This window comes from Pieris brassicae, chromosome 7, assembly GCF_905147105.1.
Source record: "Pieris brassicae chromosome 7, ilPieBrab1.1, whole genome shotgun sequence".
Taxonomy (NCBI): domain Eukaryota; kingdom Metazoa; phylum Arthropoda; class Insecta; order Lepidoptera; family Pieridae; genus Pieris; species Pieris brassicae.
The window spans coordinates 9,321,651-9,336,897 of record NC_059671.1 but is presented as its reverse complement, the minus strand read 5'-3'; the positions used below and the strand labels follow the sequence as shown (position 1 = coordinate 9,336,897).

The 15,247-nt window shown below is 33.1% G+C and overlaps 1 protein-coding gene across 1 annotated transcript in view; it reads right to left on the bottom strand.

Moving 5' to 3' along the window:
* LOC123712050 (poly(A)-specific ribonuclease PARN-like) overlaps positions 1-14,803 on the bottom strand; it is a 35,945-nt gene extending 21,142 nt beyond the window's left edge. The window contains exons 1-11 of the mRNA XM_045664976.1: positions 14,655-14,803; positions 14,230-14,580; positions 13,543-13,675; positions 12,810-12,965; positions 12,480-12,612; positions 11,731-11,852; positions 10,340-10,458; positions 7,691-7,930; positions 6,578-6,664; positions 5,977-6,125; positions 4,944-5,002 (exon numbers count right to left, since the gene is read on the bottom strand). Coding sequence (XP_045520932.1) covers positions 4,944-5,002; positions 5,977-6,125; positions 6,578-6,664; positions 7,691-7,930; positions 10,340-10,458; positions 11,731-11,852; positions 12,480-12,612; positions 12,810-12,965; positions 13,543-13,675; positions 14,230-14,580; positions 14,655-14,673 — 1,568 coding nt within the window. The 5' untranslated portion in view covers positions 14,674-14,803. The remainder of the gene's footprint in view (positions 1-4,943; positions 5,003-5,976; positions 6,126-6,577; positions 6,665-7,690; positions 7,931-10,339; positions 10,459-11,730; positions 11,853-12,479; positions 12,613-12,809; positions 12,966-13,542; positions 13,676-14,229; positions 14,581-14,654) is intronic.
* Between the last annotated feature and the right edge of the window lie 444 nt (positions 14,804-15,247).

Below are 15,247 nucleotides of genomic sequence, written 5' to 3'. Positions count from 1 at the left end.
GTAGTTACCGTCAAATTGCCCAAGCGATAATCGAACGATGCCTTTATTACAGCGGGATCGGTTGGACTTTGACCTGAACCAAATTATATGTTACGTCTTGTATGGAGGCTATTTAATACTTGAACAATGTATGAAACATCGCTTATACAACGATCTACATGCTTCCTATTTAGAGAAATAATATCATACAGACGTGTACAACATGCAAGGAACAGAAACGTAAACGTTGCCAAACTCACACAAACACTCCAAACTCCAAATTTCAGCTTATACAACGATCTCCATACTTCGTATTTAAAGAAATAATGCTATCACAACTTGCTTGGAACAGAAACGATTGATGTGTACTGAAAATCTTTAAATCCGAGTAAATTGGCAAAATCACGCAGGGCTACCAAAATAGGTCTCTATGCACTAGTTATTCTAAGTGAGTTGGGACGTAACTCTCTCCACGATAACATCGGCACGAGCGATGGCGATGAAACTCGAATGTTTACGATTTGATCGGGCGCGTGCGCAATTGTTTCAACTTTAACTGTACACTTTATTTATGTACGAAGCCTGGCTTCCATCGTCACGTATTGTATGTTTAATGCGCATAAACCAGCCTTTGGTTTATCTTTAAATAAGGTTAGACATTGTAGAATGCTATCTCAATCATTCCGCAATGTTATATTTAATGAGCTTTTTCTGGGGCATACACCTTTCTCTGGGCTGGAGTTTTTGCTGCCTAACGGTATTTAGGATTTTTAGCAGCCGCTTTAATAGGTATTAGAGATTTTAATTTATTACTTTGACGTTTAGTTTATAGTTAGAAACGCGAGATTCCTTCAACGAATTATGTGAAAGGTAGTTCTGCTGCTAGGTAGTATGCATCTATTATTTTTATATATATCTACAGGAACCCCGGGCCTTATCGACTGACTAGAGTGTGGCATTCAGCGAGCGACAGTCATCCTTGAGATCGTAGGTTCGATCCCCAGCTGTGTATCAATGGACTTTCTTCCTACGTACGCATTTAACAATCTCTCGAACGGTGAAGGAAAACATCGTGAGCAAACCGGCTTGCCTTAGTCCCAAAAAGTCGACGACGTGTGTCAGGCACAGAAGGCTGATCACCTACTTGCCTATTAGATTGCGACATCATGAATTATATATAGATATATGAGGCCCAGATCTAATAAGGTAAGGCCACTGATTTTATTTTTAAAACAGTGAGAACTAGGCACGGTTTAATTATCATAAATAAATGTATATAAATACATATCCCATTCAACGCAAAGGAAGATTACAATTTTGAATACACAATAGCATAAGGCATTAATACACAAGTCGAAATAAATGAGAGCAGAATATCATCGCACGTGTCGGCTGTATGCAAATGCGCATTAAAATGCAAAATGGCGGAAGCGCGCACGCGAGGTCCCGGGGTCGCACCACCACGCGCCATTGTCCGCGCTGCATCGCGTTCGGTAGCAATGAGATAGGGCTGCCATGAATAAAGCCGATACGAAACTTATCTAGAGGAACTACTCTTTGAATTATGTATTATTATATACAAATATTGTAAGTGACTTGTCTTCGGATAAAAATTGTTTACACGTTTTAAATGAGTTTTAACCGGGCTAAAGATAGCTCAAAACATAGTCTTCAATAGATGGAAGCCTTAAAACAAAACTTAGACAGTCATCGCGGCCCATGGACACCTTTTAGTAAGCGAGTTGCCAGCATTTGAGGAATATACGTATCTCTTACGGAAGGAAGTCCACTAGGAGTCTAACTAGTACGTAATTCTTCGTTTAAGATTATATTTTACTTTTTTATCTAAAAAGTGCGGTTTTTGCCGGCTGTTGTACTTTTTTACGGTTGTAATGTAAAATTATTTAATAAGCGTAATGTATATTTTCTCACGTAATGTTCTTAATGAGAAATAAATATAATAAACCGTGAGATATGTTTGTGAATATTTAAATATAAAATATTTCTTTAACGTATATAAACGTGAATTAATTATATAATTCGACGTTCCGTGCTTTCAGCGATGGTGGTCAGCGAGAGATTGCAACATATTGACAGATGACGTATTACGCGATACACAAAATCACTTGACAGCGAGACAGTGGTCAATAACAAAAACCATTTACATCCTATACTATGCTCAAAGGCTTAAGTGGAAATGGGCAGGCCACATGCTATGCTTTCTGATCGGAGGTGGACAATAAAGGAAACGTTATGGAAAAGCCCTCAAGGGAAGAAGAAATGAAGAGGTAGAGGATAAGTACTAACTCAATGGGAAGACATGGTCAAAAGAAAACCAAGCCGGAGCCAGATAGCACACGACCATGACAAATAAGCATCTTTAGAGGAGGTCTTTACCGGATTAAGGGCGCCATCAAATTTGCCGCAACGTGTAAATAAATAACGCGCGGTTGCAGCGCTACAGCCGCGCGGCCACGCATCTGTTCATCAGATCGACTAGTGCTATGCGCACGTATTTTTTATACTATAGACTTGTAACATGAACGAAAATCAAGTTGATGAGAATGAGAATCGCCCAGCGATATGGGATTGGAGGTCCGACAAGTAGAGCAATAAAATAGAAAAGAAAAAGGCATGGAAAGAAATATGCAATAAATTTATTGAGAATTTCACAAACAAAACAGCATGTAAAATAATTTTATATTTTCTTTACTTGCCATGACAATTCCCCTTCTGGGCTAACAATATGAATCCTTTTTCATTTTAATTGTAACACTAAGAACAGTGCTTTTTCGTAAGAGTCCATCGTGAAAATATGTACTACACTACGATTCTCAAACTCAGCGACAGAAGCGTGGCAGCAGATTAATTTAAGTAATAATATATACATATAGACTAAGTAACAAAATAGTGTGAAAAGCAAGGAATTAAAGAATTTTTTTTTTAATATATTGTATTAGAAATACTGAAAACAACCCGTGTATATCGTTTATATTCGCTAAAGATCGCGTAAACTAAAGACGACCATAAGTTGTTACCACCAACCCTACTAGCTGCGTCTGATTTGAAACAATTTAACTTGTAATGAAGTTCAGTCTGCTCTAGCAATAGATATAGGCTTTAATGTTCGAAGGGCAGAGGCCAAGACTTCTAATGAAGTACAGATAGTCTATGGTGAGACTTTCTAGGTAATTCGAAACTAAAAAATTACTTAAATTCATTTCAAACTTAGAACAAAATTAATTACTTACAGTTTTTTAACAGACTCAAATATTTAATATATTGATGTAGACGTGTGTCTATGGGTCACAAATACGGTAAAACTAAAGATTTAATTTTTAAAAGGCTTCAAATGAAAGTTTATTTAGATATTTTTGTGGTGTTTTAAAATATATATATTTATTTATATTTTTTATCAATTCAATATTTATCGTCTCCGTAAGCAGCTGTCAGTAAACGCGTGGCCATGTTTTAAATTTACCATCATACACCACTCTCTGCAATCAATTTGACAAAGTGTCAACGACGGCATCATATATTTATATGAAAATATTTTCAACACTTTTCATACAAATGACAAGTTCTCGGTTAGCGAAAGATTGCCAAGCTCATGGCAACGATATTGTAGAAATTAATGAATTGTGTAAAGTGATATTAGTAAAGACTTAGATATTATATTATTGACATTACTAAGATAATAGGAATACAATAACTTGTAGTTAAAATATTGACTATTTACCCATACACCATATAACTTTATTTAATTTTTATTGGTACACAAATATAATAATGAGTTTTTTTTATTTCGTTGCTTACGAATTAAATATATTTATTTCCAATATATTTCAGAAAAAATGTCAAGCCAGGCTTAACATTTTTTTCTTTAATAACATGGAGAAAACCGCATGTACGCTTAATAGACACACGTGTGTTGCCTTTTAAGAATTGGTACGCTCTAAGAACTCTAAACATAAAAAACAGACCAATGAGCAGAAAGTACAAGACAAGTATCGCTTAACCGCTTTTAATGTATTAATAGAATGGTAATGGTCAATGTATTTATGGTTAAAATTTTACTAGTCTGCGAAACGGGTAATTTCATTTATTCACAAAAAATATTTTTGATTAAAGTATCAAAACGATACAGTCGAACTATAATGACGTAACGTCTTGATAATATCAAATAGGTTCTCTAATCCCAAGATTCTATATTAAGTATTTTCATAATCTGTTTACGGCACTTATAAAAACTGAAAAATGTTCTTACGACTCGTTCAACAATAAATAAAACAATTGATAAAAAACTATAATTTATTTTAAAACTTAAACTAAACTTAGAAATAGTAAAAACATTTTAAAAGTCAAAAAAGAACATAAGTTCACGTAATACAGTTAAAAAGTTTTAAACAAAATTAAAAAAAAATTAAAATATTGAAAAACAGAAGAATACTTTTATAAAACAAGAACAAAATCCAGTCCTATGATACTGATAAACACAAATGTGTCTGTTAATAATTAAGCCATAAAAGCCGTAAGCAGAATATCAAAATACATATAAATTATAAAAATCAGTCAATAAAATAATCGATATATGAAACATCCCTTTCAAACCCGTATTTTTTAATATAGTAGAATTCGAATCCCGTCTATAAATAAAAATATTTTATACTTCGAAGTTATATCACTAAAGGTCCAATATTCGTTTATTACTAATTTTCTATAGAAAATCTTCTTAATATTTCTTAACAATAAAGCGATTAAATACTGTGCGTTCTTCATATATTTAACTGTCAAATCTTCGTTCTCTATTATCTGTGGTCTCACTATATATATATGATAGTGCTTTAAAACGCCTCGCAGAAATAAGTGACAGTTAAAATATAAAACCTCTGTCTTACAACTCTATGCCGTCATTCACACTCACACACACCCACACAGCTAATATAATGATGAATGCTACGCACACTTTCACATACACCGGCGATGACTCCTCACGCCCCTGTATTGCTTGTAACTGCAACTCCTGTGGACAATATACCATTTTTATTTGTATCCATAGATTATAAACAATATAGAAAAACATAGATTAAAAACATTTTATTCGTCACATAGGTATAATGCACACTAATTAATGTCAACACGTGGAACGAATTCGTGGACCTGGCAGTGCTGACAACTTGACCTCAAAACTGGTTGCCGAAGAAAGGCCTTTTTTTATTACTTGTAATTTTTATTTATTTCAAAGTAATGGTCCGGCCTGATCCCAAGGACATAGATGATCTTCATCTGGTGGAAATTTCAATTTCCTCAATTCGTTTATAGCTGGAAATGTTATCAGAAGCTCGAACTGGCTTATTTAGGGAATCAAGGATAAGAGGCAATTAATATCCTAGCCTTTTAAAAGGCCGGCAACGCACTCGCGAGCCCTCTGGCATTGAGAATGTCCATGGGCGGAACCATTTAACATCAGATGAGCATCCTGCCCGTTTGCCCCCTATTCTATATAAAAAAGAGGCTTAAAGGATGGCTAGAGTAAAACAACTGGAGGAGTCAGGCGGCTAGCTCAATAACAGAAGAAATAAGTACACCTGGAAGTCACTTAACACCAGTCAACATTATCTCAAATATGACTGAGCCGATTCTGAATAAAATTCCCTCGTTTCCTAATTCCTGGTTTAATCAACCAATCAAAATGATCTTAATACGACTTTTAGTTTCGAAAAAATTGTGACAAATACAATAATTAAAAAGTATTCATTAGAGTTATATTCAAAGAGCTAAAAAAACTTTGTAAAGGGAGCATTTGACGTATTACGTCACACAATTTTTGGAGATTCTTCATCGTAACGTTTTCTGTATCCAATGGTATAGTAAAACGTTGACACAACCGTGTCCGTCCCTTCCCGTTATGAGCACTATGATAGAACCCCTCGGCCTGAATCTTTAATAAAAATAAAAAAAATCGCTATTTCTGCTAAAATATTACAAAATACGTACCTTGGCATTTCGTTCTTTATATTTAATAAATGGTACAAGAACAACTTTCTTATTATTGGCGAACGCACGTATAACTGTTTTCGCAAGATCTCGACGGGACAACGCTATCAACGCGGATGTGTCGTCCAAAAACTGTACTAGTATTTGGCCTGAAACAATAATTTGTTATATTTTTATAACATAACTAGTTGACACGGCAAACGTCGTTTTGTATATTATTTCCGGGATTTTATATTAATAAAAGTAGCCTATCTACTATAATAAAAATAGGGGTTGAACGTAGAGGGGTGACAATTAAAGGTTGTATGTATATTTGTATGCTATTGTGTTTATATATTTGTATTTTTAATTATAGTAGATAGCTTATTTTTATTTAACAAAAAAAACAGTTTCCTTGAAATAATATACATGGCAAAATGACGTTTGCCGGGTCAGCTAGTAATATATAATATAATCTCTTAAAGTAATAATTTTAGATTTAAATAAAAAAAAACAATCAAAAGCAGTTATTATTTACATGAATATTTTAAACTTATTCAATGATAAGAAGCACTTTAAATATATTAATATTACTAATTTACATATAAAAAAAAATAATTACCATAAGCGCTAAACAATTGGGTAATCTCATTCTTCTGCCAATCCTTTGGAAACGTCAAGTGGAAAACATGATCCCTCGAAGGTGATGCTGAAATAAGAAATCTTGTAGCGTTTTTTTAAACAATAATAAGGCTCTGATTTGTGATACCGCATGTTTGTGTCTTTATAAAAATTAGTACACCGTTACGAGTCGATTTGAGTAAAACAGACATTTTTAATTCGGTTATAATTTCATTAATACCATTTAAAAAGGACAGTTTCCAGACTCTCATCTCTTAGGTCCCATCCCCGGCTATACTAATGGATTTTCTTTCTATGTGCGCATTTAACATTTGCTCGAACGGTGAAGGCAAACATCGTGATGAAACCGGCTTGCCTTACACCCAAAAAGTGGACGGTGTCAGGCAGAAGGACGATCACGTATTTAATTGACAAATTATCATGAAACAGATACAGAAATCTGAGGCCCGGACCTAAAAGCTTGAAGCACCACTGATTTTATTTCTCCACTTCAAATTAGGACTCGCATTTTTCCATAAATCATTAACAAAAAAGGTAACTTTTTTGGCAACTCATTACTGAACACATTTAGCGAATATATTTTCTTAATTTTTACAAAGCAACGTTTTGTTTATTTGTTAATAATAGAACACAAGAACACTTGAAAGAAAAGAAAAATTTTAACCGGATTAAAGCTATTTGTATTATTAATAAATTATAATAATTATTTTACATATTTTTTTTATATTTTTAATTTACAATCCGCGAAAATAGAGGACACCTCCGGGGAAATAAATACAGATAACACAACTTTCTCCCCAGCTGTGATACTTTTGACATTCAACACCTTTTGTCTTCAGCCACCGAGACGACGCACGCTGTAAAGCACGCGAAACGTCGGAAAATTTTAAATTTATAATTATGTAAAATAATTATAAGTTCATAATAATACAAATAGCTTTAATCCGGTTAAAAAAATGTTTTCTTTCAATGTGTAGAAGCTATGTTAACCAAAGACAATACTACAAGAACACTTCTTAATAGTGACTGTATGTAGTGTCATCGGACACTTTCTACTTTTTACTAAGTAATAATAGTATAACAATACACTTACGATCATCACCAGCGAGGTTCATAAACGGCGATTCCTGATGCGCGGTTTTCGCCAAAAACACTTTGTTTAAGAAAGGCCGTAATTGCACGCTGTCAGCTGTCACGCGTCCTGAACCTTCGCCGCGCATGCGTGCTAGATGAGCATGCATAGATAAGAAACATAGACCGGTGACATATGCGTCATATCCTGCCTCGTGTTGCTTATGAGGTGTTTGACGGTAACCCCGTCCATCGACTGAATCTAAAAACAGTTATTTTATTGGTCTAATTTATTAGTATTTATTTATTCGTCAATATAAAGCCACAACTAACTATATTTTTGTAGGTTTTAAAAAAAGTATGTCACTATTCGGGAACAAATTTTTTGAACTGTTATTTACATATACGAGAAGTTATGAAAAAAATAATGGCCAGTATTTTTATTATTAGTTATTTCATCTTACAACTTACTAGTAAATAAATAGCCGGTAAAAAGGATGGAATGGGAAATTCGATAAATAGTTCGACAGTTAGCTTTAGGACGACACTCGTGACTGCCGCTATAGCTATTTCATGATTTTATAATTTGTTACTTATGTTTGTTTACTTTAAGTTTTAACTGCCGAACTTGTTACTAAATACACATTTTTTCTTACCAAGACTACGTTCAACTGCCGCGTTAAAACAGTGCCTAACTTTCCAAGGCCGTAAACTACATTAGAATGATGAAGACGAACTTGCCATGGTTTGCCATCAAAAAAAATTAGTCGAAACGCAGTTTAACTAAAATACGTCTCTCGTAACTACAGAGACTTCTACTAAATGAGTGCAGACAAGACAACCTATTCTAATACTATAAATGGTGAAACAAAATCTTGGCGATAAAAGAGTGGCGTAGAGTTTATTGCCAGTTCTTCTCTTCCGTCCTACGCCCTTGATTGGAGAACTGGCAGTAAATATAAAATCAAAAGCATTTTATATACATTTCTGTTTTTGACCTTCATAAGTGTACATTGGGTTACCTATATAAATAATTGATTTTGAATTTGAATTTATAAAAAGGTATGTATGTTTTTACATATATACTAGACAACTGCTGGACCGATTTGAAAAATTCTTTCGCCATTTTATTTTCAAAATATTAAAAAAAATTATTGTCTATATAAATATGACAATATATTCATTCCAATAAAATTAAAAGAAAAATACAATTCGCGACAAATATACTTAGTCTGGCAATAAACACTGTTACAATTAAAAATTAACAAAATTATATTTGAATTTGTGATTTATATTTTTAATGACGTACTAGAATGTTTCTTAACTGATAATTTAAACAAGAATATGGTGGAAAATCAAAACTACTACTAAAGCGGTACGCAAAAAATTTACAGAAAATTTTTGTTTACGGATGAGAATTTTGAACTTGAACAACATTTGAACAAACAAAATTACCGTATTTATGCTCAAAGCTCTAACGAAGCTTTCCAATTAGTCAACAGAGTGCAACTTGGGCACTATCCGACTGAAGGAGTGACTGAGCCATACTTTTATGAAAAAGGTATCAAAACGTCGACACAAGTGTATCAAGAAATCATTCTTGAGAAGGTAGTGAAGCCCCTTAACAACACTATGTTCAATAACCAAGAATGGTCCTTCCAGGAAGACTCGACGCAGGGTCATAACGCTCGGTCTACCTAGTCTTGGTTGGAAACAAACGTTTCGGACTTCATCAGAGCTGAAGACTCGCCGTCATCCAGTCCCAATCTTAATCCACTGGATTATAATTAACGGTCAGTTTTAGAGAGTATGGCTTGCTCTAAACGCCATGATAATTTGGAGTCCCTAACACAGTCCGTACGATTGGCAGTGAAGTATTTTACCACGGAAAGAGTGTGTACTTCTATTGATAACTACTGGCCTCAACTTTTTATAATAGGATGAGGGTAGGGACAAAAGATAGAGAGAATAAGAAGAGATAGGGAAAAAAAGAAAGACACGGGCGGTGCCGTGTATTGGACGCTTTTTAGATATACATTGTGTATTGTGTGATGTACAATTTTGGATTATTTCGGTTATAACTGTGTTGAGGGGTATGTTTTTTCAAATTGTGAAGCTATCTGAAATGTTTTCTTCTTTTTTAGCTTTGGGAAACGCCCTCAAATTAGATGTTCATTATTGAATAATAAATTAACAAATTTGTTTATGTGGTAAACATTACCACATATAATAGGTTTGTTAGGATAAACCAAAATCCTCCTAGCGCATACATTTATTTAGTTAAGTTAATGATAAGATTTAGTTTAACATATTTTAGTTATGTATTTTTCAAGCTTACTTGTTTGAAGTTCCTTTTATAAATATCCTAATATGTGCTAATTTGTTTTATTTAATGCTAAAACCCCATAACAGTTTATAATCTTTTTATAGTTTGTTATTATAATTATTTTATATTTATGTATTAAACTATACTTTGTGTCTACACACTGTAAAAGTAATAAATGTTATTTGCAATAGATAGATTTTTTGTCTTTATTTCAGTATTTATAGCAAGACTAGGTAAGTAAATATAAGAAAAACCAACCAACAAATCCTCGATCATTTCACGAGATTTTTTTCTCATCAATAGATAACAATTAACCAATGTTATTACTAATTTTTAAATATTCACCTATTTCTGGCATAGAAAATGGTCGCTGGGATAACGTAACTAGAAGATGCTGTAGAATGCTTGAGGTTAACTTATCTTTAAACGGCGGTAAACTGGACATATATTTAGTATCCAACACCCTGAAATTAGAAAAAAAAATCACTAATATTGTTAGAGGAAAGATTGTTTGTTTATATTGAATAGGCTGCAAAACTACTGAACCAAATTTAAGTTGGTATTCGGACCTGTATGAAATTTAGCTAATATAACCTAAGGTGTAATAAATATAATAATCAATATCAAATATAATAAATATTAATATAATATTCTGTAGAATAATGGATGTCATAATGGATGCCATGTCTTATTCTACAGAAGCCTTAACATGGCATGTCGTATTGGCATGACTGAGGTTTCAAAACCTAACCCAGACACAGCGCAAGCTTTCTAAATCACTCATGCACACTATCACACACACTTCAATCATCGGACAAGGCAGAATACAAAATACTACCTCGACGTCCGTCGTTCCAGAACTGAGCGTTTCTTAAGGCAGTTTTTGCCGCGCACTACCACTAAGTGGAACCAGCTGCCCACTGAAATATTTCTGACTTACGAGTCCTTGAAGAAAAAAGCGTTCTAGGTCTTAAAAGCTCGGCAATGTGAGTGTTCATGGGCGGCGATATCGCTTAATAGCAGATGAGCTTTCTCTCCGTTTGCACCCTGTTAAATATTTTTGTATGTATCACTTATATTCCTTGTGTTTTAAATAGCTGTGGGTTAGCCACTAACCAGGGGGCTAGTTTGGTAATATTATGACTTTAATATTATAAAGATTATATATTTATTATACATGAAGCTATCACTTCATTGAGCCTGCTGATAATCAGTGTTTCTGGTGACAACCACCAGAGACAGGCAAGTTTCTTATTAAATTATTTTTATTTTTTTAATTCTATGTGCTAACTCTTGCAACAATAAAGGAATATAGAAGACCTTAAGAGCAGGGTTAAAGGCTTAGCCGCTACGTTTGACTTCGAAAGATACTTTTTCTCAAAAACTTGACTTGACTGTCGTAATAAATGTCATCTAAATTTCGACTCAGGCACAAAAGGACTATCTACTAAAACTCAACAATAAAACAAATATAAAAAGTGAAAAATATCGAAGAGAATTTATTTATTTAATTACAGAACAATCACATAAAACACAAACACACACACACAAAAGTAAGTGGAAAGACCTGGGCTCATTGACCCTTCACTAATACATAATAACCACATACTAGCGCATGCGTGATATCCCACATGCAGTAATGCATACAAAATAAATGTCCACATTTGACGGACCCGCCCGACATTGACCCTATAGGGAATCCCACACAACAGTACAAGATAAAAACTTTATATTACCTCGGGAACATGCAGTGTGCAAATTCTTTGAAGGATGAATAATCAACTGGCAATGGTTGGAAGAAGTGGTTCAATGTGTGAAGAAGATCGAGTAACATATTGTGGCCTATAACTAGTTTTCCCTGAAATAAAAGTATTTAGGTTATCAAAGCAGACCACAAAATACACAAACCATTAATAGTTTTTTTTATTCCCCTGCCATTGTGTCCAGGGACTTTTTCTATCTCTTTAAATTTTACTTTTAGAAAATACAATATATACGCCATTAATAGTTGACTCTACATCGTACACAGAATGAAATAAAAAAGAGTTCTTTTTCTTCTGTGTTCATCTGTTTTTATATATATATATTTAAAAATTTCATTTATAAGTACATACTTGAGCTCTAAGTATTGTGCTGTAGCTTTGCAGGTACCCAAGTAAAACAGTTAAAGTCTTACTCTCTATCAGAACAGTTATTTGACTAACCAAAGTTGAATAAGACAGTCAATAATACAAGCAAGACAAAATGAGAATAATTGTGACATACATTAACCATAAGGGCAAAACAGAAAGGGTAGCTATTTGTTTTATAGTACAATATCAACCACAGACCTAAGTCTAAGAACCTGGAGAGACTTCGCCAGAAGATCTGAGGATCAGCCTCAGCGTTAATAAATAAATGAAACAGTAACAGTGACAATGAATTTTTTCTTCTAATCTGACATTAATGAAATCTTCTGTTATATAAGGAATTAAAAAACCCTTACCGATTGACTAATTAACCTAGCGATTTTCGAGAAACCAATGGCTTCTTCCAAGTCTTCCCATTCTTTCTCTTTCCTTTCGTCATCCTTATTCTTTCTTTCGTCTGATGATGACAATCGTGTTACTTTCAAAATCCTAAAATTTTTATTAAATGTATTTTGCATTGCATTAAAAAAAGTATAATATGCAAAAAATAAGTTTTGGGGGATCATTTATTTATTTAAATAATAAACATTATTAAAAAAAATTGAAAAAAACAATGTCTAAGAATAAATTATTTCAATGTAGGTAAATTTTTATTCAATTGCAAATATGTAGTTGAAGTATTGTACCTGTCTTTATTCTCGAATACTTTAGTTTCCAAGAACACATCATTTTTAAATCGTGAGCCTAGCTCTTGGAAGAGCAGCCGTCGCACAAATGCATTACATCTATCAACTTCCATCTCATTTGACTTATTCTCCTTGACAAATGCACCAACTTTCGTACTGTAATAAATTTATTTACAAAAAAAAATAACAGTTTATGCTGATTAATTTAAGAGCCACCTCTTAATATTATATTTGAAAGTCAAAGGCAAAAATCATTTATTCATATAGGTAACACAATGTACACTTATGAATGTCAATAAAAAAGAAATATACATTAAATGCTTCTAATTTTGCAGCCAGTTCTCTAATCAAGGGCGTAGAAAGGAAGAGAAGAACTGACAATAAACAAATTTAAATATATGAAATACATAAGTATTGCATAGATACAAGGTAGATCAATTTGGAAACTAGTAAATATAGGCAAGATAACTTATTAGGTTGCAAAGCTATTGCAGTGTTTCATTGTATATAATATTTAGTACTAGAATAACTAAGGCTTTGCAATAATTATTATTTTACAAATCATATTACTCAAAAGTATTATTGTTTATAAGTCAAGAATGTCTTTTTAAAAATGGTGTAAATGTATTATTTAACAGGTAAATAAAATTAATTAATTTAAATTCAATATGCTTGTTAACATGTTTGGAAGCACTTCAACACAAGACACAATTTTTGCAAATTTTGTACATACCAGATTTCTTCAATCTGAGCTTTATACTCATCAGGAATAGTTATTGTTCCCTTGTCATTAGAATATGATTTTTGCCTTTCAGTCAGCTGTTCTCTTAGCTTGGTCTCTATTGGTTCTGTCATATATGATATGCCTAAAATAATTTGTGAAGATTTTAAAATAGAACCAAATTAATTTATAAGTTGTGTTCTGATTGAGGACAGCTTGGTGTTATAATAAAGAAATGCTTAAAAGCCAAAAGGCAGGAAAGATGTATTATTTTAACAATTTGATTTTGTGTGCAGAAATCCTCGGAACAGTGAGGTCGCTCCGTGAAGACTGCGAAGTCCCCAGGAGGCTTCTGTGCTTTTGGAAGGAGTTAGGCTGGCTTAGTTAGCCAGGACTTTAGGCAGAATGGACCTATTGAACGTCTAAGTGTGGAAACTGAGTCCACACATACCTACATACAATAATTTGATTTACTTGTTCTCAAGATCAAGATTCTCAGTAAATAAATATTATATATAAATAGAAGTTTCTTCTTAAAGGTTTAAGTCAAATAAACGAAGTATATTAACCAATATTTATCTTCGTATTCTAGATTTATAATAATTAAACAGTTTAAATAAATGATGAAACACACAATATTTTTCCAATTTTTTTTTGTAAACATAACTCTCATATTGTTTTTTTTAAATAAATGCTTACCGTCTCTAAAGAGTTTGTTGAAGTCAAAACCTTGTAAAGCAAGAAATTCCAAACTAGAACTTTGGCACACAAACATTTTATCATATCCTGGGCGTCCCCTGGGAAATAAGTAGAAGTTATACGCATGATTCCGGTATTTCTTCATTTTCTCATCCCAAATAAATGCGCATAGCCCGAACTGTATTAAAAGAAACTGTGTAGAACCGTTTAACAGTGTCAGATAGTACTCTTCAGGAGAATCAAACATAGAGACGTCTCTGCCATCTATTAATCCCGTGAACTCCGCGTCGATTACGAGAAAGTCTGCTTCTTCAATAGATTCAGATACTAGAGGCAGCGCCTCTTTAAAATCTGAAATAAAACAAAATTGTATAGTTCACGCAATTGATTGAAAAACATGGGTTGTGTGCAAGAACTTTACATACTTTTGCGAGTCACTTCCATATTTGATGTAGCAGCATATGTCTTGTAAAGGCAGAATAAAATCAATATTCTCACGAAATCAATATGAGACGTTTTATGCGAATGCACAACGCATGACTTCACCGCGGCTTCGGCGCGAGCTAGCTTGAGAGTTGCGATTTGTATCGGTTTGACATTTAAAAATTAAAGTTTATTGGATGTTAACTAGTGTCATTGTTGATTTAGTGTAGTCTGTAAAAGTCAAAGTCGTTGTACTATATAACAAAAATAGGTATTCTATGAATGACACAGATATAGGTCTACTGGAATCTCATATCGGAATAAAAAAAACATTTCCAGTTATTAAACGAATACCTCTTCATTGGAATCATACTGCATACAGTATGATTAGATACACTTCCTAACAGAAAACAAAACTGACTCATGGAAAAAACTATTAACTTTTCCTTATTGTTTCGTGCATGTCAAAAATAATTGCAATGATCGCAAAAGTCTAAATTAATGTTCAATTCCATTTTGAAAAAGTCCAAAATTTTTCAGAAAAATTGAACAAAAAATTAACGATGGAGATTAAAAGGGGGCCGCTAGACTTTTT